The 24,676-nt window shown below is 53.3% G+C and overlaps 1 protein-coding gene across 4 annotated transcripts; it reads left to right on the top strand.

The window, feature by feature from the left end:
• The first annotated feature begins 1,409 nt into the window (after positions 1-1,409).
• MEAK7 (MTOR associated protein, eak-7 homolog) lies at positions 1,410-24,656 on the top strand. 4 transcript variants are annotated; one of them, XM_026004919.2, is made up of 10 exons: positions 1,410-1,535; positions 2,631-2,834; positions 5,140-5,175; positions 7,947-8,124; positions 9,399-9,629; positions 9,940-10,084; positions 12,346-12,771; positions 15,630-15,748; positions 17,445-17,624; positions 18,091-24,656. In XM_026004919.2, the coding sequence occupies exons 4-10, from the start codon at positions 7,972-7,974 to the stop codon at positions 18,202-18,204; spliced, it is 1,368 nt and encodes a 455-aa protein (XP_025860704.2). In that variant the 5' UTR covers positions 1,410-1,535; positions 2,631-2,834; positions 5,140-5,175; positions 7,947-7,971; the 3' UTR covers positions 18,205-24,656. The 4 variants fall into 4 exon arrangements, with proteins under 4 accessions (XP_025860704.2, XP_072587511.1, XP_072587510.1 ...); XM_072731410.1 differs by having other exon boundaries at positions 1,442-1,525; XM_072731409.1 differs by having other exon boundaries at positions 1,524-1,658.
• The last annotated feature ends 20 nt before the right edge of the window (positions 24,657-24,676 follow it).

Here is a 24,676-nt window from a genome sequence, read left to right on the forward strand (position 1 = left end):
TTAAGTGCTCCATTGGCTCCAGTGGGAGGAGAGGGGGAAGGGACGGGCTGGAGGAGGCAAAGAGGCGGGGAAGGAGGCTGTTACTGCAGTCTGGCCTGAGAGGGGGCTCCAGGACTTGGAGGGAAGGGGTGGATGCAGAAGCTGTCTTGGAAGTAAAACAGAACCTGAGGACAGAGGGAAGAGGAGGCAGGGGAGGTGCTGACGTGCACTAAGGCAGGAACTAAGAGGAGCAGTTTTGGAGGGAAGAGGCTGTTTGGTTTCTGCTGGGGTGAAGTTCAGGTGCAGCCACGCAGAGATGCTGGATAAGCAAACATATGGGGTCAAAGTGCAGGCCAGAGGCCCAGCGGGGAGTGCAGGCTTGGGGGTTCAGCGCAGTGACAGGTGGAATACAAGTCACAGGAAGGCTGTTCTCTCAGGGAGGCATGCGTGGCCCTGGGAGAGCAGCGGGAGGAAGGCCCCAGAGCCTGGGTGAAAACCACCTGGGAGAGGGGAGGAGAGAAGCCAAGGACTGGTGACCGCGAAGCCCAGAAAGCGGGGTTTTAATAAGGAGGCCGATGGAGGCCGATGCCCGCTGTGAACCTGCACAGGAGGCTGAAAGTGCCAGCTGGACTTAGGTGCCTGGGACTAGGTTTCAGGGGTTTGGGGAATTAATGAACAAGTGGGTCAACAGTCTGGAAACATTTGGGATTGAAGGGGGTGGGGGTCAGGGAGAGTCCGCGATCGAGGCTGGAACAGACACGGGCACGTTTAAATGCTGCTGGGAAGGAAGACTCCGAGAATGCAGGCAGAGGGCCTGGTTCCCTGGGGCAGGAGCACAAACTCCAGGGGAGGAGGCTGCATCTTCTCCAGGTGGAAGGGGCTTCTGCCCCAAACCGGAGGTACAGGCCGCCTGGGTCCGGCTCCGCAGCAGCGTCCCACAGCGGCTTACCCGCCTCTTCCCTCACTGCCTCCACGGGGCCCGCGCTCCACCCCTGCTCGGACTCCCCCTCCCTCTCCAGGTGCTCCCCGCGGGCCCGGCCCGAACCTGCAGCTTCTCTCTACCCCAGCGCGGCTTCCGGCGCTGCCCCAGCCGCTCCCGCCGGCGTCCCGCCCCGCCCAGGTGCTGCTGCGGGCCCCGCCCCGCCCCGCCCCGCCCGCCTGCTGCCCCCGCCCCCGAATGTGGCCCCGCCCCATTTTCCCGCCCCGCCTGCGGGCCCCGCCCCGCTCCCGCCCACGCCCCACCCCCCCCACTGGCCCCGCCCCCGTTCCCGCCCCCGCCCCGCCTGCTGGCCCCGCCCCCGCCTGCGGGCCCCCCACTCCCGCCCCCGCCCCGCCCCCGCCCGTGGCCCCGCCCCCGCCCCGCCCCGCCCCGCCCCGCCCCGCCCCCGTTCCCGCCCCGGCTGCGTCGGCCCCGCCCCCGCCGGCGTCTAGGGCTCGGCCCCCTCAGCTTCTGCGTCCGCTATTGGGGCAGACGGCTGCCCGTCAGTGCCGTCACCTGGCAACGGGGCGGGCTGCTCCGGGAAAATCCACGCCGGCATCCGGACAGGCAGGTTCCGGTGGGTGCTGGGTGCTGGGTGCTGGGGCCTGGGGCCTGGGTGCTGGGGCCTGGGTGCTGGGGCCTGGGTGCTGGGGCCTGGGGCTGCGGCTGCGGCGAGCTGAGCACGCCCGGCGGCCCAGAGGTAGCATCCGAGCGGGGAAGGCGGGTGGGCGCGGTGGCCCGGACCCGGAGGGCACGGAGAGCTCGGTGCCGAGTGGGCCTGGGCCCTGCCCCGCCCCGCCTCTGGGCCCCAGGGCGGGCGACGTGGGACTCTGGGGGAAGGCGGTTGCGAGGGAGGCAGGGAGGGGTCCGCAGACGCCGCCCGCGTCCCCTCCTTTCGCGTGGTCGAGGCCAGAGGGTCCCCAGGTGGCGGCCCGGCCCGCCCGGGGGAGGAGCAGCGAGGCCTGCAGACCCGGGGAGAGCTGCGGCGCCCCGCGGGAGCAGGGGGGGCCGCGCCGGCCTGTGTTGGGGGCGTCTTGTGTTGACTGCGCGAGGCAGGCCTTGCCCAGGAAAGCGGAGCAGGTGGCTGACTCGGCACCCCGGGGAGAGCCCTAGAAGCCGCCCAGGGCCCGCGCCCCTGCGGACGAGCCGGTGGGCTCCCTGGAGGAGGGGACGCCGGCCCAGGGCAGGAGCAGGACGGTCCAGCACCTTGCAGCGAGCGGGGACTGTGCAACCTGAAGGCAGGCCCACGCCCGAGGACCCTTGGCAGAGGGGCTTCTGGTGCCGGGATGTCAACAGGGCTTCGCGTCCAGATGAGGCGGCCGGACTCTCCCCAGGAAGGGGGCGCTGAGGGCCAGGTGCTGCCACGACAGCGGCCCCTGGCAGGATGGAGTTGGGTGTCGGCTGGTTGGAGGGGAGGGCACCCCGAGGTCGAGGTCGGCAGGCCCTGAGGACGGGGCTGTCCCAGGCCGCCAGCCAGAACCGCGGCCGCGCTCTGCAGCAGGACCGCCCCTGGCTCTGCCCCAGCCCTGAGGGGCCTCCCTGCCTCCCTCCTTCCTGGGCAGGGATTCAGACTTGCCTTGCTTGCGTCTGTCTCCAACCCGGGACCGACCCCAGAAAGCAGAATTAAATGCCCTAATTAACCCGACTTAATCTCTTCTGCTTCATTGTCCAGAAGTTGGAAAAGGCTTAGCGAACTCGGGTCTGCGCATCTTTGCTCACGCTGTAACCTCAGAGCCCAGCGCCCCTGTGCCTAGAAGCAAGCATTGAGGATCATCTGTGCGCTTCGGTGCCACCGGCCCTTGAGCTCTGCCCCACTGCCACACACCCCAGAAACCCAATTTGTCACCTTCAGCCCTACTTACCTATTTGGGGCCAGGTAATTTGTTGGGGAAGGGGCTGTCCTCTGCAGTGTAGGATATTCAGCACTCCCGCTTTCTGCCCACTAGATGCCAGCATCAAATGCCAGATGTGCCCTGGTGGGAGAAAATGACCCCCAGTTGAGAACCACTGGCATAAGCAATCTTAAAGTCGCATTGGGGTGTGGCCTCTTGAAGGAGAACTTGGTATACGTAACCTCCAGAGGGCTGAGGCCAGCGTCGGGATGTTTTGTGCACAGCTTGCCAAGAAAACAAGCTGTCCTACGTAGGGAGGTACACCTGGGATGGTAGCCTGGGACAGAGAGTTCACGAAGTTGTATTTAGGGAAGAGTAGGGATGCAGCCGAGGCCTTCATTTCTTCCCCAGAGTTGATTAGAGGGATTTCTGGCAGGATCCCAGTGATGGAGGCTCGAATGGTGGTGATGGTGGAGACACACACACACACACCTGGCACCATTGCCATCCTTCATCCTGCCCTGCCGGGCTCTTGCAAATGATGTGGGGCTGTCCTTGTGCCTGTTTGCAGCTATGTCCCCTCCGCAGCGCTCTGCAGACCCCAAGAACAGAGATTCAGGGGTCAGGGCCTGTCTCAGAGGCTGCTGCCCTCCCCACCCCCGTGACTCCAGGCCTGTGGCTCCTGCTCGAGGCTGCTGCTCACCCTTCTCCTTCCTACTCAAGAAACCTGTGTTGCCATGTGCCCCATTCCTGGGCCATGCCCAGGGTCTCTTCCTGGCACTGCCTCTGTGCCCACCCTGGTCTGCCCCTCGCCTGTCCTCTGGGTTGGCAGCTGGCCCTGCCCTGTTCCTTCCTCACAGTGATCGGCCCCAGGAGGGCTGGCCAGGCTGCTGTGTCCTGCTGCTGTGTTTTCAGACAACACTGGAGGAACCAGCTCTAGTGGGTGGGAGGAGGAGGTGGGGGTGGCTGGGTGGGGATAGCTGAGGGGAGTCTCTGGTTCCCCTCTGCACACCAGACCTCGCCTCAGGGATCTTGCTTTGCACCCCTGCCCTTCTGTGCATGCCGCCCCTCACTTCCTGGGTGAGCCACCCGTGGGTGCCCGAAGACCCACCTGAAATGTGTCCCTTGGGATATGTTCGACTCCTGACTCCGGTGTTCTCACCTGGATCCCCCCTGACTCCTGCCTTGTCTGTCTCTCCCCCCATCGGACAGACAGATGGACCGTTCTGCTGGCGGGCACCTGCCTGAGGCTTCTGTGTCTGCTGGCTCCCTGTGATGGGGCCTGGCCCTGGGGACGCTGAGTTGCTTATTGCAAGAATAAGGCAGAAGGGCCAGCGTGTGGGAGGGGGCGGGCTTAGTGGTCCCTGAGCGGCACAACCCCTGCGTGCAGTGTTCCCTCCTCTGGGATGTGGAAACTTCTGGAGGAGGGGATTTTAATGTTGGTGGCCTTTTAGCTCCCAGTGTCCCCCTTAGAGAGGCTGGCATCGCCCTGGTGGAGCAATTCCTTGGTTTTGAGCAGGGAGGAAGCTTTCTCAGGATTTGGGGATTTGGGAGGCCAGGCAATCAGAATGTTGAAGAGAGGTCAGAGGTGGCATCAGCTGGACACCCCGCCTGTGCTGCTGGCTCTCCTGGTGGCTTCTGAGCTTGTTTCCTCCTCAAGGTGGGATGGTTCAGCACATGGAAGCGCATGTGTGGAGACCCTGCTGTGGCTCGGGCCTGCTGGGCCATGGGATACAGAGATGAGGGCATCCTGGAGCCTGTCCCTGGGTAGGGGATGGGTCTTGGTGGTAGATCAAGTGGCACTGTCCAAGGGGCCTGAGTGCCATGGGGGTTGAGAGCCGGTCTGTTGGGGGAGCACTTGGGCCTCTCTCAGGACCTGGGCCAGGCTGGCCTCCTGGAATTTGCACACCGGAGCCCATGAGGCAGTGGGAGAATGGGTCAGTTTTCCTGACAGGCTGGCCAGGGACACCACAGGCTTTGGACAGACGTGTCATCGAGCCTGCAAGCACTGGCTTGCCCAGGTGCTGGGCAGGTGGTTGTAAGACACAGTCTCTGTGACTTTCAGATTTAAGCAGGCAAGAAAGCCAGCCTGGAGAGGTGAGTGGAGCTGGAGAGGAGGGGCCCGTGCTCTACTTCAGTTAAGGCAACCGTCAGTCCTAGGAAAGTCAGGAATATCGAGTAGTCTTAGAACCCAAAGGCTGAGTAGGGCGGTGGGGTGCGGAGGTGGAAAGTGAGGGCCTCTGAGCCAGAGAGGGGACTAGAGTCTGATGCCCCGAGTGGACCACATGCCTCCAAGAATCAAGTTCTGACATGAAGCTGGGCTGACATCTCAAATCCTTCCCCTCCCAGGTGCTGGCAAGACCTTCATTGCTTCCAGCCGTTTAGGTAAGTCATGGGCCTCGTCAGGTCACACACCTTCGGGTTTTCCAGAAGTGCAAAAGTCGATGATCCTTGGCAGGAAGAACCTTATCTGAGAATGAAATAATAGAATCATTAGGGTGCAGTTTTATACATCTACCATTTTCAGGGCTTGGACAGAATAACAAGATTAGGGGCACGGGGAGCGTTGTATGACAAGCTTTTCAGTGACTTGACAAATTAACACAGATTCTGAGAGTCTTGAATCTCCCTGGTGGGGGTGGGGAAATAGGAATCTAAATACTTTTAGCTAAAGTCGTCAGTGATTAACCAGCAACACATGGGAAGCTGTGACAGGACAAAACAAAAGCAAGACCACGCCGCCGTACAGACCAAGGTCAGGTCTTCTGCAGGCTCGGGGGCAGGAGGGCCTCCTGGTAGATGTGAACGTGTGGGGCTCCTCCCAGTGATGACTTAGCTCCTCTGTTCTTTGTGCTTCTGCGAGAAAAGTGATGCACACACCCAGTCACCGAGGGGTACCCAGCCCAGTCCAGACTGAGCTCCCCTCGTGGGAGCCTTCTAAGAAGGCAGGCCTCAGCCCCAGTGCCCGAGCCTCCTTGCGCAGCAGCTCAGAGGGCAGCCCTGAGCCCTGAGCCCTGAGCCCAGCCTTGCTGCTCTCCAGCTGGCGGGCATGGACATCTCCCTTGCGGCTTCTCTGGGCGTGGCTCTGGCACACTCAGTGCTGACAGCACGGCCTCGCGGTCCGTAGAACATACCCTGTTCACAGCTACGTCGGTGACAATAGTAGCTGCTTGTCCCTTTGCTTTGCACTCTGCTGTTCTCCTTCCGAATCAGTGGGTATAAAAAATCAGGTAACAATGGCTTGGTCCTACACCATCAGCTGTTTGCTTGGTTGGGCCGTGTCCCTTGGGGGACCAGGCACCAGCTGGTGTGGCCCCGTCTGTTTTAGAGACGAGGAGAGCCTCCTGCAGGCTGGCCCTTGAGCCCAGGGCTGGAGGTTCTCCTTGCTGCTGAGAAACTCCAGGAGTGGAAGCATTTGGATCAGGTGGCTGTGAGGGGCAGCCCCAAACCAGGCTGTGTGAGCCCCCCTCCAGCTGTCTTTGCAAGTGCACTGCAGTCCCTCTTTGAGTCCCCACCGGAGTCCTCCTGTGCGGGGTAGATGGGCCCCCCTGCCAGGAGGGCTGGAATAAAAAAAGATAGAGAAGTAATAGTAGCATCGAGGAGGGTGTGGAGAAATTGGAACCCTCCTGCTTTGCTGCTGGGAATGGAAAATGGAAAACTGTTTGGCTCCTCACGAATTAGGTATCTGATTACCATATGACCCAGCAACTCGGTTCCCGGGTATGTACCCTGCAGTGGGAAAGCAGGGACTTGACGAAGTGTAGGTACACCGTTTGTAGCAGCCCTACTCATAATACCCAGTAGGGAGAGACAGCCCAACTTCCAACAGCAGATGAATGGTAAACCCAGTACGGTCTGCCATTTACCAGTTTCCTGCAGCCCCATGGAGTACTGACGTGCCACGGCGTGGATGGGCCTCGAAGACCGGACACTGAGGGAAAGAGACCAGACCCACAAGCCCACAGATTGTGTTGTGCTGTGTACACAGAATGTCCAGAACAGGGACACCCATGGACACTGCACATTGGTGGCGGCCAGGGGCTGGGCGAGGGGACAGGGGGACCACTAATAGGGACGAGGTTTCCTTGGGGGTGACGAGGATGTTTTGGAACCTGGTAGAGGTGGGGGTTGCACAGTACCGTGAATGCGCTAAATGCTGCTGAGTGGTTCATTTAAAGTGGCTAGTTTCATGGTAAGGGAATCTCTCTTCAGTAAGAGGAAGGAAGAAAAATCCGAACCGTGCCCCGTTTCCCTTTGGGGTTTCGATCAGCCAGGTCTTGGGAGGCCTGGGATGGCCTGCCCTCCCCTTCCCTGTGCCCTGCCCTGACCTGGTGGGAGGATGCACCCTCCTGGGCAGTGGGAGAAAGTGCTAGTCTCTCCAGCAGTTTCACCGATGTCAGCTTCTAGGTAAAGTCTAAGGACTTCCAGAAGGAACAAGTCATAGCACTTGGCTTCTTAAGAGGTTTCTTTTTCGTCTCTGACTGTGCTTTTCTGTTTGACTCCCGGATCTGACTGCACTTGACCCTTTTCTGTAATGAGGTCTGTAACGATGGACAAGGCCCCCGGGTGCCCGTCTCTGTTACTGTCCTTTCAGGGTCACAGGCACGGTCTCAGCCCTTTGCTTTGACTGACTCCATTGGAGGGCATGATGATGCCTATTTTACGCAGGCGGACGTGGCGGTGCGGAGTTTCCGTAGCCTGCCCCAGCCCGCACAGCTGGCAGGGGGCAGAGCCAGGGTCCCAGGAAAGAACTTGTGCAGTCACATGTTTGCTTTGTGGGTCGTATTTTCAAGGTGTCGATTTTATTCCAACATGTGTGATCATCCAGCCTTATAGACTTTTTTCAAGTGAGGTTTTGAAAATAAGAGTATTTAGATTAACATACTGATTTTTCTACTTTTTAGTTACATTACGGTAGGAACTGTGTTTTCAAATAAGTCCAGACTGCTTGGCAGGCATGAGCATGCCCAGGGAGACCCGAGGTTGGGGGCTGGTTTTCCCACGGGATTTGCATCAGCTCCATGACTTAGCTCTGGTGAGTTCGGGTGGCCTTTTGCAGCTAAATCAATATGGATCAACTGACCCTGTATAATTAGCAACATTTATTCTTCTATGACGACTGCATTTTGACCTCTTTAACTTGGTGTCCTTCGCAGAGAATTGTGCCGGATACGAGGAGGGATGGGGAACGTCAGAAGCCAGTTGGGGCAGAAGTTCTGTTCCCAGTTTCTCCCTGAGGAGCAGGCCGAGATTGATAGACTGTTTGATGCTCTGTCATCGGAGAAGCACAGCTCAGACACCTCGCTCCGATCCTTCTCTTTGAAGGCGCTAAAGGCAAGATCAACAGGTGGCAGCTAGTGTGCGGTGCTGGGCTGGTGCTGGACACCGTGGCCCCAGGCCCGAAGCGGCTCTGTGTCGATGTCTGTCACGCGTACGGCAGCACCTCGTAGCTCATTCTCTGTACAGGGCCCATGGTCTGCCTTTTCTGCTTTGCAGGCTGTGGGATCTGTTGCAGTGGTTCGGCCTTTGTAGTACGGTGTTTTGGGGGACACTTCTAACTTGAGATCAACCAAGGGGGCCAGCCCTGCATGTCCCATCTCTTAAACCTTGGTCCCCTGATTTCCCTCTGAGATCGGGAGATAGGCAGCCTTAGCGGGGTTCCTGGGTCTGGTCACCACAGTCTCAAGTGTACCTTGCCTTTAGATAAATTTGTGTTTGATGCCTAGAATTTTTATGGTACTCCTTTTTTTTTTTTTTTTTTTAAGATTTTATTTATTCACAAAGAGGCAGAGACACATGCAGAGGGAGAAGCTCCCTGCGGGGAGCCCAATGTGGGGCTCATCCCAGGACCCCAGGATCAGGACCTGAGCTGAAGGCAGATGCTCAACCGCTGAGCCACCCAGGCAGCCCTAGATTTAAATTTTATTTTTATATTTTTTTAAAAATTTATTTATTCATGATAGAGAAAGAGAGAGAGAGAGAGGCAGAGACACAGGCAGAGGAGAAGTAGGCTCCATGCCAGGAGCCCGACGCAGGACTCGATCCCGGGACTCCAGGATTGCGCCCTGGGCCAAAGGCAGGCGCTAAACCGCTGAGCCACCCAGGGATCCCCTAGATTTAAAATTTAAATAAAGCTTAAGTAAAAATACATATTAAACACAAAGACCTTGGGTAAGAAGAGCTGGCTCCTCTCTAGAGAAGCTCTGCACAGACATCTGTTCCACATGTTAATAAATTCGGACAGGCACGTGGCAGCTGTTAGTCTAGAATGAAGAAAGCATAAGCAGAGTGAAGAGCCAGCAGCGGCCAGAGACAGGAATGATGTCACCAGTTTGGGGTGGGGGGCTGCAAGGTTTGGAGGGTAGGATGGAAGAGTCTGATGGCCAAGATGAGCCACAAGCCGAGACACGTCAGGCCTGTGTGTTTTTTGGGTGGTGTGATGCCCTTGGGTGGAGGGGAGGGGATACATCTGGGGTGTAGGAAGGTTGAGTGCTGGGGGAAGCATCCGGGAGCGGCAGTGCTCTGTCTTGATCCCTGGTCCTTTCCCTACAATCTTACCACATGTAGCTCAACCCTGTCCAGCCTTCTCTCCCACTTGTCCCCAACAGAGCCACATTGGGGAAGCTCTTCCCCTGGAGATGGTCACCAGACTGTATGATGGCATGCGGAAGGTCGACCTGATGGGGAAGGCAAAGGGGCCCAGCGAGAGCGTCTCCCGCGAGCAGTTCACAATGTCCATGTCCCACTTGTTGAAGGGAAACTCTGAGGAGAAGAGTCTTATGATCCTGAAAATGATTTCTGCCACAGAAGGTCCTGTGAAAGCAAGAGAAATCCAGAAGGTAGAGTGGCCACGGGGCCCTTTGCAGCCATGCCACGCAGCCTTGGTGTGCTGGGGGAGGTGGGAAGCAGCTAGTGGAGGTGCATGGAGATGCCCCCTTGGGGTCCCTAGACCACTGGTGAGGTCAGGACTCCTGGACAGAGGCCTTGGCGAAATAGAGCTTGAACACCCACCTAAGTAGTGTCATCTCTAATCATGTTGTGGCCTGTTGGTCAGCATTGAAAAGATAAAGCCCCCTTCCCTGTGTTGATAGGATGTAGGTCATGAGTCGAAGTAGAAATGTCACTAATGGGAAAATTGTGGTCCTGCAGTTTACAGAGGATCTGGTTGGCTCTGTGGTGCATGTGCTCAACTACAGACAGGAACTGAGAGGCTGGACCCCGAAGACAGGCCTGGGTCCCCCACCCAGGGTGCAAGTGCTAGCTGCCCAGCTCTTCTCCGAGATGGACCTTCCAGGCAAGTGCCCCGTGTGCTCGCCCACTGAGACCTTAACGCGTAGACTGCTACCACGTGGTCTTGGGCACTGTGAGCTTATAGTGAAGTTTCGAGATCCGTTAACATGAGTCCTCCAAATTTGTTGTGGATTATCTAGTTGGTTGGCCATGAAACATGCCTCAGAGTAAATTGAAAAGGACTGAAATCGTATAATGTTCTTCAACCACAGCAGAAAGAAATTATAAATCTGTAACAAGAGGCATTTGGGAAATTCACAAAGATGCAGAAATTAACGTAATCATTCCGAGTGCCCCGGGTAATCCTGATTCTGCAAGGTCGGTAGTGATGTCCCCACTTTCATTTCTGATCTTAGGCATTGGAGGCCTTTTATTTTCTTGATCAGTCTAAGCTGAAGGTCTATGAGCTTTCGGTGGATGTTTTCAGAGAGTTAACTCGATACGGTTGTTTTTCTCGGTTACTTCCTTCCTCTCCACCCTAGTCTTCTTTCTGCCTGGTTGCTTCACATTTAGTCTGGTCTACTTTCTCTAGTTTCCTAAGGTTGGAGGGTCGGTCATCGATTTGAGATCCCTCTTCTTTTTCTATATAGGGATTTACGGCTCTACGGTTCCCTCTAACCACTGCTTTAGTTGAACCCTGTAAGTTTTGTTGTGTCGCGTCTATGTGTTCATCCCTCTCAGTATTTTCTAACTTGTGATTCCTCCTTTGGTCTCTTGGTTCCTTAGATGCGTGTTACTCGGCTTCTCCGTGCTTGTGAATTTCCCAAACCACCGCCTGTTGTTGATTTATAATTGCTTTTCACTGTGTTTGAAGAACATACTTTGTATGACTTCAGTCCTTTTAAATTTACCGAGGTGTGCTTTATGCACCAGTGTGTGGTCTGTTCCAGTCACTGTTCATGTGCCTTTGAGAATAATGTGTATTCTGCTATCATTGGATGAGAAAGCATATACGTTGGCATTTATGTGGGACTTAAAAATACCTATGGTGAATCTCTTTGCAGAGTAGATTTGTTTTATAAAAGCATTATTTAATTGTAAAGCTTGATTTTAAATCTTATTTTGTTATATTTGACTTATTTGAGAGAGAGATAGCAAGAGAGAGCACGAGCGAGGAATGGAGGGAGAAGCAGGCTCCCTGAGAGCAGGAAGCCTGACTCAGGGCTCGATCCCAGGACCCCGAGAGCATGATCTGAGCCAAAGGCAGATGTTTAACCAACTGAACCACCCGAGTGCCCCTGTAAAGCTGGATTTTAAAATCCAGTTGGAAAAGAGGTCCTATGTCAAAAATCAAGTGATAAATTTGGAACTTGGTAGGAGAATAACATAATATAGGTAAAAATATCAGTAGTCGGCCTTCTGGTATTACCATCCTGTCACCTCCTTTCCTGGTGGGTAAGAGATAGAAAACAGGACTAGAAGAGGGGGTCAAGCACAATTCATAGTTAATGAACACTTTTTTCCCCAGATAAACAGTGGCAGTGGGGGGTGATTAATAAGTTACCAGGCACTACTCTGACTTGCCTGGAGAATGTCACACTTCTAGGTCCTTTCGAAATGGCGGTGTTGGGTGGAAGTCCTGGAAGGGTGGTTTTGGTGTGGCTCTCAGGAACACCTGCTTAAGGCTTCAGGGCCGGGCCTACGGGTGAGGCCTGGCTGTCTCCTGGGCCTCTGCACTGCAGCTTGCAGAGGAGACAAAAGATAGATGTGGACATTGAGTTGTTGACATCTGTGCAGGCACCAATGCAAGCCACATGTGAAACTTTAAATATTCTGGTAACCACATTGAAAGAGTAAAAAGAAGGGTGTGTGGGTGGCTCAGTCAGTGAAGCATCTGCTTTTGGCTCAGGTCATGATCCCTGAGTTGTGGGATCGAGTCCCAGGTTGGGCTCCCTGCTCAGCAGGGAGTCAGCTTCTCCCTCTTCGTCTGCTTCTCCTCCTGTTTGTGCTCTCTCTTTCTCTCTCAAATAAATAAATACAATTTAAAACAAAAGTAAAAAGAAACAAGGGGAATTACCTATAATACATCCAAAGCATACTTCAGTATCAGTAATCAATACAAAAAGTGATTGAGCTCTTACACCTATTTTTTCATGCCAAAACTTTGAAATTGGGTGTCTGTTTGATACTTGCACAGCTCTTCAGACCAGCCACATGTCAAGTTCTTAGGACCTCGCGTGGCTCACATGTTGGACGGCACAGGTGTGGGTCAATGGATGTCAGGTGATGCAGTGGCCAAACCGATTGTGTTTGTTCCTCCCCCAGGTGGTGAGAAGCTTCCGGGGCCTCAGCAGCTGGACTGTGAGTGTGACCTAGCCATGGTCGAGGCCTGGGTGTTCAGGGTCCCCCATGTAGCCACGTTTCTGAGTGTGGTCATCCACAGAGGCTTTCTCCTGCGCTTGCCCCTCGATCTGGCCACGCTGGTCCCTGAGCGTCACGTTGACCAGGAGAGGGTGTTTGAGAGTGTCCTGGACATCCTGTCGGTCATCTATATCAACTCCCACCTGCCTAGGGAGCAGCGGCACCGCTGGCGTCTGCTCTTCTCGTCCAAGCTCCACGGGCACAGCTTCACCCAGCTCTGTGGGCACATCACCCAGCAGGGCCCGTGCATCGTGCTGGTTGAGGACCATGATGGCCATGTGTTTGGTGGGTTTGCATCCTGTTCCTGGGAGGTCAAGCCTCAGTTTCAAGGTGAGACTTGGTCCCCAAAACCACATGTGGTAGCACGGTGCTCATTAAGAGTTTGGCCTGTGGCTGCTGCCTGGGAACCCCTGAGCTGACCCAGGGCGCAGTGTCCAGAGGCTTTCTTCCACCTCTTCGGGGTGCTCTCCTGGACACGGTCGGGAGGACAGGAGGAGGAGATGCTGCTTTGTGTGGTCTAGTGCATTGGGGGTTTCTTTGTTGATTCTGGCAACAGAGGAAGGCACACAGGACAGGTTTCCTGACCCTGGATGTCAGGTGAGGAGGCAGCGGCTCGGCATTAGGCATTATTTTAAACCATAGTGGGTCCAGGCCACGGGGGAGGCTGGGCTGTGGGTGCTTCAGCCGCTCCTGTCCGATGGATGTCTCTCGTCATGGGCCACCCCTCATTCCTGGACAGCCTGTTTTCTACAAGTGCATCTGCTTTGCTGTGTCTGCTTTCCCTTCTGCCCTGGGTTTCCAGACCTGTGATTTTTTTTGCAATTCAAATACTCATCGGGTGACTTTCAATGCACTGGATGAAAGTCTTTTTTTTTTTTTTTTAATTTTTATTTATTTATTTATTTACTTATGATAGTCATACAGAGAGAGAGAGAGAGAGAGAGAGAGGCAGAGACATAGGCAGAGGGAGAAGCAGGCTCCACGCACCGGGAGCCCGATGTGGGATTCGATCCCGGGTCTCCAGGATCGCGCCCTGGGCCAAAGGCAGGCGCCAAACCGCTGTGCCACCCAGGGATCCCTGGATGAAAGTCTTTGAAGGAAATTCTTCCCCTTCCTTAAAGAAATGTGCCCTGATGAACATTTTTAAAGGATTGTTTATCTGCTGGGCAGTGGGCTGTTCTCCCCAGAGATGCACCTGCCTTCCCAGGGTCTGATGTCCCCGCATGTGCCTTGGGTGTGGCCCTGGCACCCCAAGCCTGGTCCTCAATGGGTCTCCCCACCTGTGAGATGGGGGCATTTCCCAGAGGCTCCGAGAGACCCGATGTACCTCTGCCCTCGTGCCCAGGAGCCAAGTGGTTAATCCTCTAACTGGCTTTGTTCCTAGATGTGACAGACCGATGCCATGTGCTCCTCAGGAATAGGGACTGCGAGTCTGAACCAGAGGGTCCTCTGTTCCGTCCCCACATCTCTCCACACAGTTCCCACTGGTGTTGCTGTGGGGCCCTCCTTATCAGCCTCCTGGTTTGCATCTCGCCTCCAGTCCATTCACCACATCCCAACATGTGTGACATTGTGCTCTTCTCCTGAGACCCGTGAATGCTGCCCGCTGGAGGTGCGCCTCCTATCTCTGGCCTCATGAGCCACACCTGTCGCCTGGTGCTCCATGCTCAATCTCCCCAGGCTACCTGCAGGCTGTGCCCCCCTCATTCTCAGACTTGGCACATGCTACTCTTCTCTCCCCCCTGACCTGTTTGCATGACCAGCTCCTTTTTAGGACTCATCCCAATGTCACCTCCTCCAGGAAGCCTTCCTAAACACAGGAGGGCTGTGTGCACTCTGAGTGTCCTCTGTCATTCTGCACACCTATGCACACCTTCCCTCTCCTAGGCAAGCTCCTGGAGGCTGTGTCCAGGTGCAGAGGTAACATTACTAGGGAGATTTTAGTAGCAGCAGGGTGGCCATCTGCCTAGGTTGCATGAAAGGAATCATGAGCTGAATCTCTGAGATCCTATTGTTTCTAGGATTTGGTTTTCTCTAAGACTTCAGAATGTTCTAGATCTTTAATCCAGTTGCTGCTACTCTAGCCCTTCCCCACTGTGTCTGCCACCCACATGTCAGCGACTTCCTAGGAGGACCTGCAGGACTCAGGCTACAGTCTCACTCGTGGCCGTGATTTATTACAGCAAGAGGACATAAAACAAGATCAGCAGAGGGACAGGTGCCAGTTTCCAGAGCCCTCTCCCGGGGGTCACACAGGACACACTCAATTCCCCAGCAGTGTTATCTACCAGTGATGCTCGTTAGGGACTCAGCACCCAGGGTTTTCCTGGGGGCTGGTTATGAGAGCACCCTCTGCCTCATATGCACATTCCAGAGTCCCGGGATGGAAGCGGATGCTCTGCATCAACCACGTTGTTTGTACAAACCGTGTCAGGACAGGGAGCCCCTCTTACCAGTGCTGAGAGTGGGGGACCCTCCCCGAATCCAAGGTCCCAGACGCCTGCCCAGGGAGCTTCTTTGGGGCCGAGTCTCAGCCCTGCTGGGTTAACTTGCTTCTGCAGCCCCCCTCCTTGTCACAGGGCCTGGGGAATGAATGAGGCATCCTCCCCCAGCCCATTCAAGGCTTTGGGGGAGGATGAGCCGCTGTTTGCACGGTTGGAGGCTCTGCACCTGGGTACACATCTGAGAGTTGTCCTAACAGGCACGTGGCCGCCTCTCCCAGCTCTCTGGTATTCGCTGCAGGCCGGCTCTGTGGGCTTAATAGTATATTAAGAAGCAGTATTAGTCTCCCCGAAGGTCAGTGGAAAACCACCATTGGCAGGTTTTCAGACTGGAGCCCATGCGGTCCTGAGACACGAGAGCGGAATCCCAGCCGAGGGCAGCCTCGCATCACAGATGCGGCCAATATTCAGCCCTCCGTGGTTCCTGTCCTTTTGTTCTGGTTTGTTCTGGAAGCCATCCTAACCTTGCAGACTTGACGGGGAGTCCCTTCCTTTCTGCTTAGGTTTCTGCAGCCGCAGTGGAAAGACCCACGGCTTCGGGCTGAGCATTCTCTAGAGCGCCGGGCAAGGGGCCCAGGTCCCCGGAATTGTGCCAGCTGGTGCTGTGTGGGAAGGCAGCTCGGGCACGCTGCCGCTGGCTGGCGGGCATCGTTGATGCGTGCTTGTCCGCACTCTGGTCACTTTCAGGCGATGACACTTGCTTCCTGTTCTCCATCTCACCCTGCATGGCCGTGTACACGTCCACGGGTTACAACGACCACTACATGTACCTGAATCACAGGCAGCAGACCATCCCGAACGGACTGGTAAGAACCCAGGGAGACCAGGGGCGCCCCTCCTTTGTGGTGTCCTTCCCACAACGGGGTCCATCCTGACACGCCCGGCCTGGCACTTGGCCTGTACGTGGGGGGAGCTGTAGGCCCTTGGCTTTGTGCCTGGACCATTCACTTCCATCTGCCTGGGTCTCCGTGCCGTGGCCAGTGACAGCTGGGACAGAATTTTCTACTGCAAGGTCAGCTCTGCTGACACATGTCCATGGTTTGGGTGCAGATGGTGGATTCGGCCACTTTTCTTGTGGCCTTTGTGACTGGAGCCCAGATTTGGGCTCCCCAGGCCCATCAGGAGTTGTCAGTGGGTGACTCACAGGACTGGGGCTCCCGTCAGGGTGGGTGCACCTCCCACCTACTCTTTCTGCAGCCTGGAGACTTAGCCATGGGAGGAAGATGATGGGGAGGGGTGCTGGGATGGATGCTCCCGCCTGTGCCCCACCCACACCTGTGAGCCGGCTTTGTGCGGGTGAGAAGTGGGTCTCCTGCCAGCACTCTAGCCTGTTCCTTTTCTCTGCTGCTTAGCACAAAGTGCCTTTTGGGAAATTCCAGCTCTGTGCTTGTAGAGCAAGGCCCAGGAAGGCTGGTCCACCTTGTCAGGGTGGAGGGGACCCCAGTGCTCCTTCCCAGGCTTACTCTAGGCTCCTGCGGGGCCATCTGAAGGGCCCCAGACACCTCCCAGAAAAGGCAGTTGGGTGGCCTCAGGAATATAGTCCCCAGTAGGTCCTCAGGAATCGCCAGTCATCAGCCTGAGGGAGAAGTAGCCCTGAGAGTCAGCATTTCTGCTCTGGTCTCTTGCTCAGCCTCTGTCCCCATCCTGCCAGGGGCCCGAGAAGGCAGCGGTGGAGGTGGCATTGGGGATGGTCATCGGGAGGCTGAACAGTGGTTCTGTCTCGCTGGCCTCAGCCTAGTGTGACAGGTGGTGGAGACATTGGGTGTGAGTCGCCCCTGGGTCTGCTCCCTGTTTCTTGTGCCTGCGGGGTCAGCCTGGGCTGAGTAAGACAAGTACCCTTGTGTGGGGGGAGCGGGGGGAGTGGGGCGGATACAGGTTTTTAGGGTCAGGATCGGTGCTGACCTCTCCCCTCTTAGTTTAATGGTTTGAATCTCTAGGCCCTGGTCTGAATTCTTCTCTTTTCTCTTCTCTTCTCTTCTCTTCTCTTCTCTTCTCTTCTCTTCTCTTCTCTTCTCTTCTCTTCTCTTCTCTTCTCTTCTCTTCTCTTGGTTTTATTTATTCATGAGAGACACAGAGAGAGGCAGAGACATAGGCAGAAGGGAAGCAGGCTCTTCACAGGGAGCCCAATGTGGGACTCGATCCCAGGACTCTGGGATCATGCTCTGAGCCAAAGGCAGACACTCAACCACTGAACCACCCAGGCATCCCTGAATCCATTTTTTTTCTGTCCTCTGCTGTCATGTGTGCTCCCGGCCAGTGTAGCCTCAGGAGAAGGAGCCATGGGGTGGGCATCCGGACACCTCAGTGATTTATTTTAGTAGCTTGAGGCGGGATGTTTACATTGCAGCCTTCTGTATGTTTCCAGTTTTTTTTTTTTTTTTTAAATCGAAAGAAAACCGCATCCACCTCTTAGCGGCCCTCCTGCCAGTCTGGTTCCGGAGGCTGATGCGGGCTCTGAGTGGCGTCAGAGACTGAGGAGATGCCGTGCTCTTCCCCCCACAGGGCATGGGAGGCCAGCATAATTACTTTGGGCTGTGGATCGATGTGGATTTCGGGAAAGGACACAGCAAGGCCAAGCCCAAGTGTACCACGTACAGTAGCCCTCAGCTGTCAGCCCAGGAGAACTTCAGGTTCGAGAAGATGGAGGTGTGGGGAGTGGGGGACGCCCCGGTGTTGCAGCAGGTGAGTTGGGGGGCACGGCTCCGCTGTCTCCATGCTCCCCCTTTACTCTTCCATCTGGACGTAGCTTATCCTAAGTCTGGTCCCAGCAGCTGATGCTGGACAGAGATGCTGCTGGCTACGCAGTGGGGCTGGGAGTCCTGTCGGGGGCTGTGGGGTTTAGTAAAGCAGGGCTCTGCCCTAGGTGGGAACCTGGCAGGTGAGTGGCCCATCTACAAGATGAGGAAGGTCTGGGGTTCCTCCTAGTTCCGAGGTTCTGCAGTGAGCTATTCTTGGACCCTCTGCACCTTATGACCTCCCAACGACAGCACCCGGGGGGGGCAAGGGGCACCTCAGTGAGAGTGCCAGAGCCCCCAGTGTGTTTTCCTCATGACGACAGGAGGACATTGATTCTACCATCATGAGCTTGAAACCAGCATGACATCCCTGTCACTGGGCAGATGCTCACCGCGGTTCCCTTCTTCCCAAGGCCAAGAGCAGCAGGAGTGTCCTGGACAAGAATCCTGAGGCCCAGATCCTGCTGGAGGCCAGTGGGCGGAGTCGCCACAGTGAAGGGCTCCGGGACGTCCCAGATAGTGAATGAGGAGGTCCCCCTGAGCTTGGGCCTCCCGAGAGCTGGCCCCTGGCCCCCTGGATGGAGCAGCCTGCGGACCCCTCCCCATCTCACGTGTTCAACCTAGGACTATACTGGTCACATCCAGGTGGTTCTGGATGTGCTGCATCGGAACACAGTAAAATTGCTTTGATGCTGTATATGGATTTGTGGGCGCATCTCCCAGAAATCCTGTCAGTTAGCAACCTAATCCTTGTATTCTGTTCGTTTCTCATCAGTGAAATCCGAAGACATGGATGCTTGAGACCTCTGCTGGAGCTAGCGTCTGATGGACAAGCGCATTCCTGCCATGCAGGAGAGGGCTCTGCTGGGGGGGCGGGTCACCTGGACCCTGCTCAAGCCACTGCAGTTAAAAAAAAAAAAGTGCCTCGATGTCCCGTTCCAACTGGTAAAGGGCAGAGGCACTGGGATGTGAGTCTCTGTGCTTTTGGGAGCAGCTTCCTATGACGTGGCATTTCCAGGTTTATGTAAAAGCCTAAACTGTATTAATAGGAGGAATAGCTGAAGGCTTTGCAGAGAACAGGTGTCCCGGTGGCGGGGGTCCTCTATAGGTGTTTGTAATTAGGTTCCACATTTGCCTTTCTCAGCTGCTTTGAAATGAGTCCGTGCCATGATCTACAGAGGCTCCAGGTGGTTCTGTTGTTAATTTAAATGTGGGTAAATTGGAAGCCTTGATACGTCCTGTGGTGTGGATTAGTGGTGAGTAATTTGACAGTACTGGCCTGGGTTCCTGACCCTGGCGCCACCTCCTCAGTGTCGCCCTCTGGCCAGGTGGCCCCCCATAGTGCTGAGGGGTGATTTGACAGCAGAGACTCCCTTTAAACCAACTCGAGTGATCTGAGCGTGCTGACGATGACCTGGGTGGGTGTTCAAGGCTGGGCCGGAAGAAGCTAACCCCTCCATGAGAAGTCCCTCCTTCGCAGTTGGAGCTGTGGGTTCATCTCTAAGACGTACACCTCCCTTCTGGGGTCTTTCGCTGTAAACTTTGACCTTCTGCAGATCTGAGGACAATGCAGCCTTTTATTATAGAACTTGCCTGATCACGAGCCATAGTAAACCTAGCTGCTTGCATCTTGCAGGTACTGTATTTTCTCCCAGGAAGCTCCTCAAACTTGGCCCTTAGCGGCATCCTGAGCAGAAGGCCTTGCAGTTAGCTTTTTTTTTTTTTTTTAATAAATTAATTTTTATTGGTGTTCAATTTACCAACATACAGAAAAACACCCAGTGCTCATCCCAAGTGTCCCCCTCAGTGCCCGTCACCCATTCCCCCCCACCCCCTGCCCTCCTCCCCTTCCACCACCCCTAGTTCATTTCCCAGAGTTAGGAGTCTTTATGTTCTGTCTCCCTTCCTGATATTTCCCACACATTTCTTCTCCCTTCCTTTATATTCCCTTTCACTATTATTTATATTCCCCAAATGAATGAGGACATACACTGTTTGTCCTTCTCCGATTGACTTACTTCACTCAGCATAATACCCTCCAGTTCCATCCACGTTGAAGCAAATGGTGGGTATTTGTCGTTTCTAATGGCTGAGGAATATTCCATTGTATACATAGACCACAGCTTCTTTATCCATTCACCTTTTGATGGACACTGAGGCTCCTTCCACAGTTTGGCTATTGTGGACATTGCTGCTAGAAACATCGGGGTGCAGGTGTCCCGGCGTTTCATTGCATCTGAATCTTTGGGGTAAATCCCCAGCAGTGCAATTGCTGGGTCATAGGGCAGGTCTATTTTTAACTCTTTGAGGAACCTCCACACAGTTTTCCAGAGTGGCTGCACCAGTTCCCATTCCCACTAACAGTGTAAGAGGGTTCCCTTTTCTCCGCATCCTCTCCGACATTTGTTGTTTCCTGCAGTTAGCTTTCAAAAGAAAGTGTGTCCCCAGACAGTAGGCAGAGGGGCAGCAGCCTGACCCACCTGGACGTAGTCATGGTTGATTTTCCTCCTAAAAAGCTGGTTTTTAATAAGCTGCTCGTTGAGGTTATATGTTTCCTCTCAGCTGATAGGACAGCGGATATAGGGTGTGAGGATCCTCAGGTATCCTTACCATAAATCCAAAGAATTAGGTCGGTCCTGCACCTTCCATCTATTGCAGAATTTCTTTTGATAAAAATGCAAGTAAATACTTCACTAGAAATAGTCTGTTGGTATCTGTACCTTAAGTACCATTGCTGTCACCTGTGTTCCTGGCTGTCGGAGAGGCTTCACGTTTGCTCATGGGCACACTCTCTGCCTCGTGCTGGTTCCCATCAGAGGGCAGCGGACCAGTGGGCACCTGTTTCCCCAGATGGCACGCTCACACACAGAATGGCGGGGGCCCAGCCCAGGTGCATGCGAACCCAGGGGTGCAGCCCTCCTGGCGGGCTTCTCAGCACACAAATCTGTGGAGGGTGTCACCGCAGCGGGGGCCACTGGACCTGGCCAGCCTCCCTCCCCCCGGGCCTGGGACACATGCAGTGCTGGTTTTAACAGTAAGGAGTTTGTTACTTGATGCAACAAAAGAGAATTCAGGGCCAATGGTTTCCTTGTGAGTGAAGACCACTGAGGGCTCCAGAAGGTGCTGGAAGGAAGAGGTGAAAGGATGGGGTCCATGGGGCAAACGTTGCTATTGTTACTTTTCCTCCTGCCATGTTTTCTTTATTAAAACATGGTATATAGTAAAAAAAAAAAAAAAGGTTGAAATAGGAAGGCTAGAACTCAAAGAGAAATCTTCTCTAGCTGTGTTCTTTCCCAAGGAGCAAAGCCACTCATGAGAAAACCACTCCTGCCTGAGGGGACCCCTTGCACGCCCAGCATGAGTGTGTCTTCTGCACTCTACCCTGGTGTGTGCCCCGCTTGTTCTTGGTCAGGGTGGCTTCACACATACCCATCAGTCTCCCTTTGACCTCACGGACTGCGCAGTGCCCTGTGGTGCGGATGCTCCGTGGTTTGGGGAACGTCGTGACTGTGGCCACAGGCTCCCGGGTGTCTGTCTTGGTGTGATTTTTGTCAGGAAGAATCAATTCTTAGAAGTTGAATTGTTGGATCAAAAGATGCTTCTTAACTTCGATCCTGACAAATGAGCAAACCTCTTCTGAGTTCGGTTTATGCTCCTGACCTACCACCGTGCCTGTTTGCCATAAAGATACCGATACTGTGTTAAAACCTAGTTGGTTTTTTTTTTGTTTTTGTTTTTTTTTGTGGACCCGATATTTTCTCTGAGTGACCGTGAACCACTTCATTTTTCAAAAGCCATCTGTGTCCTACCCTTCACCTAGTTTTCTGGGGCGTGGGTTTTCTTCTTACCAGTTTGCGAGAGTGCCTTTTTTTTTTTTTAATTTTTATTTATTTATTTATGATAGTCACAGAGAGAGAGAGAGAGAGAGAGAGAGAGAGAGAGGCAGAGACACAGGCAGAGGGAGAAGCAGGCTCCATGCACCGGGAGCCAGACGTGGGATTTGATCCCGGGTCTCCAGGATCGCGCCCCGGGCCAAAGGCAGGCGCCAAACCGCTGCGCCACCCAGGGATCCCGCGAGAGTGCCTTTTTGAATGAAGCAAAATAGTTTTTAACTTGTGGGCTAAGTATTTTTTCCACTTTGTTTGACCTTATTTTTCTATATGTAAATTTTGCATTTTTGTCCTCCTTTTTTTTTTTTACACCAGCATTTGCTCTTTTTTTTTTTTTTTTAAGATTTTATTTATTTATTCAGAGGGACATACAGAGAGAGAGGGGCAGAGACACAGGCAGAGGGAGAAGCAGGCTCCATGCAGGGAGCCCGATGTGGGACTCGATCCAGGGACTCCAGGATCTCGCCCTGAGCCAAGGGTAGGCACTCAACTGCTGAGCCACCCAGGCGTTTCCCCACCCCCCTTTAAAAAGATTTTATTTATTTATTCATGAGAGGCAGAGAGAGAGAGAGGCAGAGACACAGGCAGAGGGAAAAGTACAGCATTTCCTCTTAAGGCTTCTGATATTTGTGGTTATTTACCCACTGTGATTTAAAAAAAGAAAGAAAGAAAATCAGGGCACCTAGGTGGTTCAGTCAGTGAAGCGTCTACCTTTGGCTTAGGTTGTGATCCCAAGACCCTGGGGTCAAGCCCCGTTCGGCTCCCTGCTCAGTGGAGAAGTCTGCTTCTCCCTCTCCCTTATTTATTTAAAATAAAATCTTTTTTAAAAAATCATGTTTTCTTTTATTGCTTCTCTGCTTTCCATTTTTCCTTCTATATTTTGGTCCATTCAAAATATTTTAAAATGTACCTCTATCTTTCCCCCCCAAATAAATTCCAATATCTTTTATATATTAAACAGAATGTTTCTTCCCACCGACTTAAAGTACTGCTTTTGGGGTGCCTGGGGGCCTCATTCGGTCAAACCTCCGACTCTTGGTTTCGGCTCAGGTCTTGATCTCAGGGTTATGAGATCAAACCCCACATTGGTCTCTTCGCTGAGCATGGAGCCTGCTTGGGATTCTTTGTCTTCCTCTCACCCCAAAGAAGGGGAGGAAGGGAGGACTGTTTTCTCATCCCCTGAATTTCTATATGAACTTCAGTTTCTGCCTCATGTTTTAAATACTGGAGTTTTACAATAAAAAGGTTTAAGAGCTATTCCCCAATGATTTATTTGTTTTGGGATTTTCCTTCCCATGCTTGCCTGTTTATTTTCTCTGATCTTGGGTAACCCTTCTGAAAAGTTTGATGGTTGCATTTTCGAGATAGCATTAAATGTGGATCCGTGTAGGCAGAGCTGATACCTGGTAGGTGTGCACGTTTCCTGCCCCCAGGGATGGTAACGTCCAAGTCTGTAACATAGATTTTGTTATTGCTGGCACCATATGTGAACTTTTCCCCCTGATGGTTGTTTGAACATAGGAAGGTTCTTGATTTTTCTACCTAGTTTTGTGCCCAGCCGCCTTGTTGAATTCTTTGGTCGGGGGGTTTTCAACCTTGGGTCTGCATCAGAATCCTCTGGAAGGCGTCCTTAAGGGCAGGTGGTAGCACTGGGAGTGAACATTTCTTGTGAATCCCCGGGCTCAGTGCAGCTGTATGCTTGGCTCTGGTGATTTCTCCTTTTTTCTCTCCAGCGTCACTGAGCTATAACTGATACAACATGTTGAGTTGCACTTACTATGGTGACGTATCTGGAAATGAGGATAATTTCCCTCCTTTTGCAATTTCTAGACTTTTTCTTTCTTTCTCTTGATGGATTATATCAGCAAATACTTTCAAATTTCAGAAGCAGTGACACACTCTTCCCACTCCTGACATTAATGGAAATGGGTCTTTTTTTTTTTTTTTTAAAGATTTTATTCATTTACTCATGAGAGAGAGAGAGAGAGAGGCAGAGACACAGGCAGAGGGAGGAGCAGGCTTCCTGTGGGGAGCTCAATGTGGAACTTGATCACAGGACCCTGGGGTCAGGAGCTGAGCCAAACAAAGGCAGATGCTCAACCATTGAGCCACCCAGGTGCCCCAGGTCTAGTCTTTTTTTTTCTTTTTTTTTTAGGTCTAGTCTTTGATCATGGAGCAGGATGCTGGCTTTTCAGATAGATGTTCATGTAAAGGAAGTATTTGTATTTATGTTAAGAGTTTCTGTCCAGATGTTGAATTTTCTAAAAAGTGGTTTTTTTTTTTTAGTATCCATAGTTTTCTGATTATTTTTTTTTTCATAAGGAATACCAAATCAGTAGGGCTCCAGATACTGAGCCATGTGTATGTTAACTGCCACTCGAGTGTGTGAATTCATTTGGACCGTGTTTGGTACTTTTGTAGCTGGGTGTACAAATGAGTTGGTCTGTAGTTTTGTTGGGTCTAATTTTATGTAAATCAGGCTTTAGTTGTAAAGTTATGCTGGCCTGGGATGCCTGGGTGGCTCAGTCGGTGGAGAGTCTGTCTTCAGCCCCGGCATAATCTCAGGGTCCTAGGATCAAGTCCCGCATCTGGCTCTCTGCTCAGTGGGGAATCTTCTTCCTCTCCCTCTGCCTGCCACTCCCCCTGCTTGTGCACATGTGCTTTCTCTCCCTTTCTGTCAAATAAATAGAATCTTTAAAATTTTTTTTAAAATTGTGTTGGCCTTAGAAAAATAATTTAGAACTTCTCTTCTTTGTAGGATCTAGAAAAAAAGCAAATGAAAGTCCCTTAAAGTTTGGGTAAAACTCATCGGGAACTTTTGGTTTTGTGGGCAAGGAGGGGTGAACTCTTGATCACCTCATCCATGTCTTTTATCATCTGTGTGGTTTTAAATCTGTTGGGGTTCATTCTGATGATTTTTTAATTTCTTGATAAGTTTTTCATTTTATGTAAGCCTTCAAATTAATTTACATAGGATTGACCAAAATATGTGAAACCTTTTGTAGTTGTGGCTTTTAACTTGCTGTCCCTTTTCCTACATTATGTTGTACCAATTTTGTTTTATTAAAGTTAATTTTGCTTTTATAGGATCTCCTCCCATGTGTCCGTT

Source organism: Vulpes vulpes, chromosome 12 (assembly GCF_048418805.1).
Source record: "Vulpes vulpes isolate BD-2025 chromosome 12, VulVul3, whole genome shotgun sequence".
NCBI lineage: Eukaryota > Metazoa > Chordata > Mammalia > Carnivora > Canidae > Vulpes > Vulpes vulpes.

Coding starts and splice junctions, on each gene's coding strand:
- MEAK7 (XM_026004919.2), top strand. CDS start 7,972: ATGGGGAACGTCAGAAGCCAGTTGGGGCAGAAGTTCTGTTCCCAGTTT. Junction 9,630..9,939: donor AAGCAAGAGAAATCCAGAAG/GTAGAGTGGCCA, acceptor GTGGTCCTGCAG/TTTACAGAGGATCTGGTTGG. Junction 15,749..17,444: donor AGACCATCCCGAACGGACTG/GTAAGAACCCAG, acceptor TTCCCCCCACAG/GGCATGGGAGGCCAGCATAA.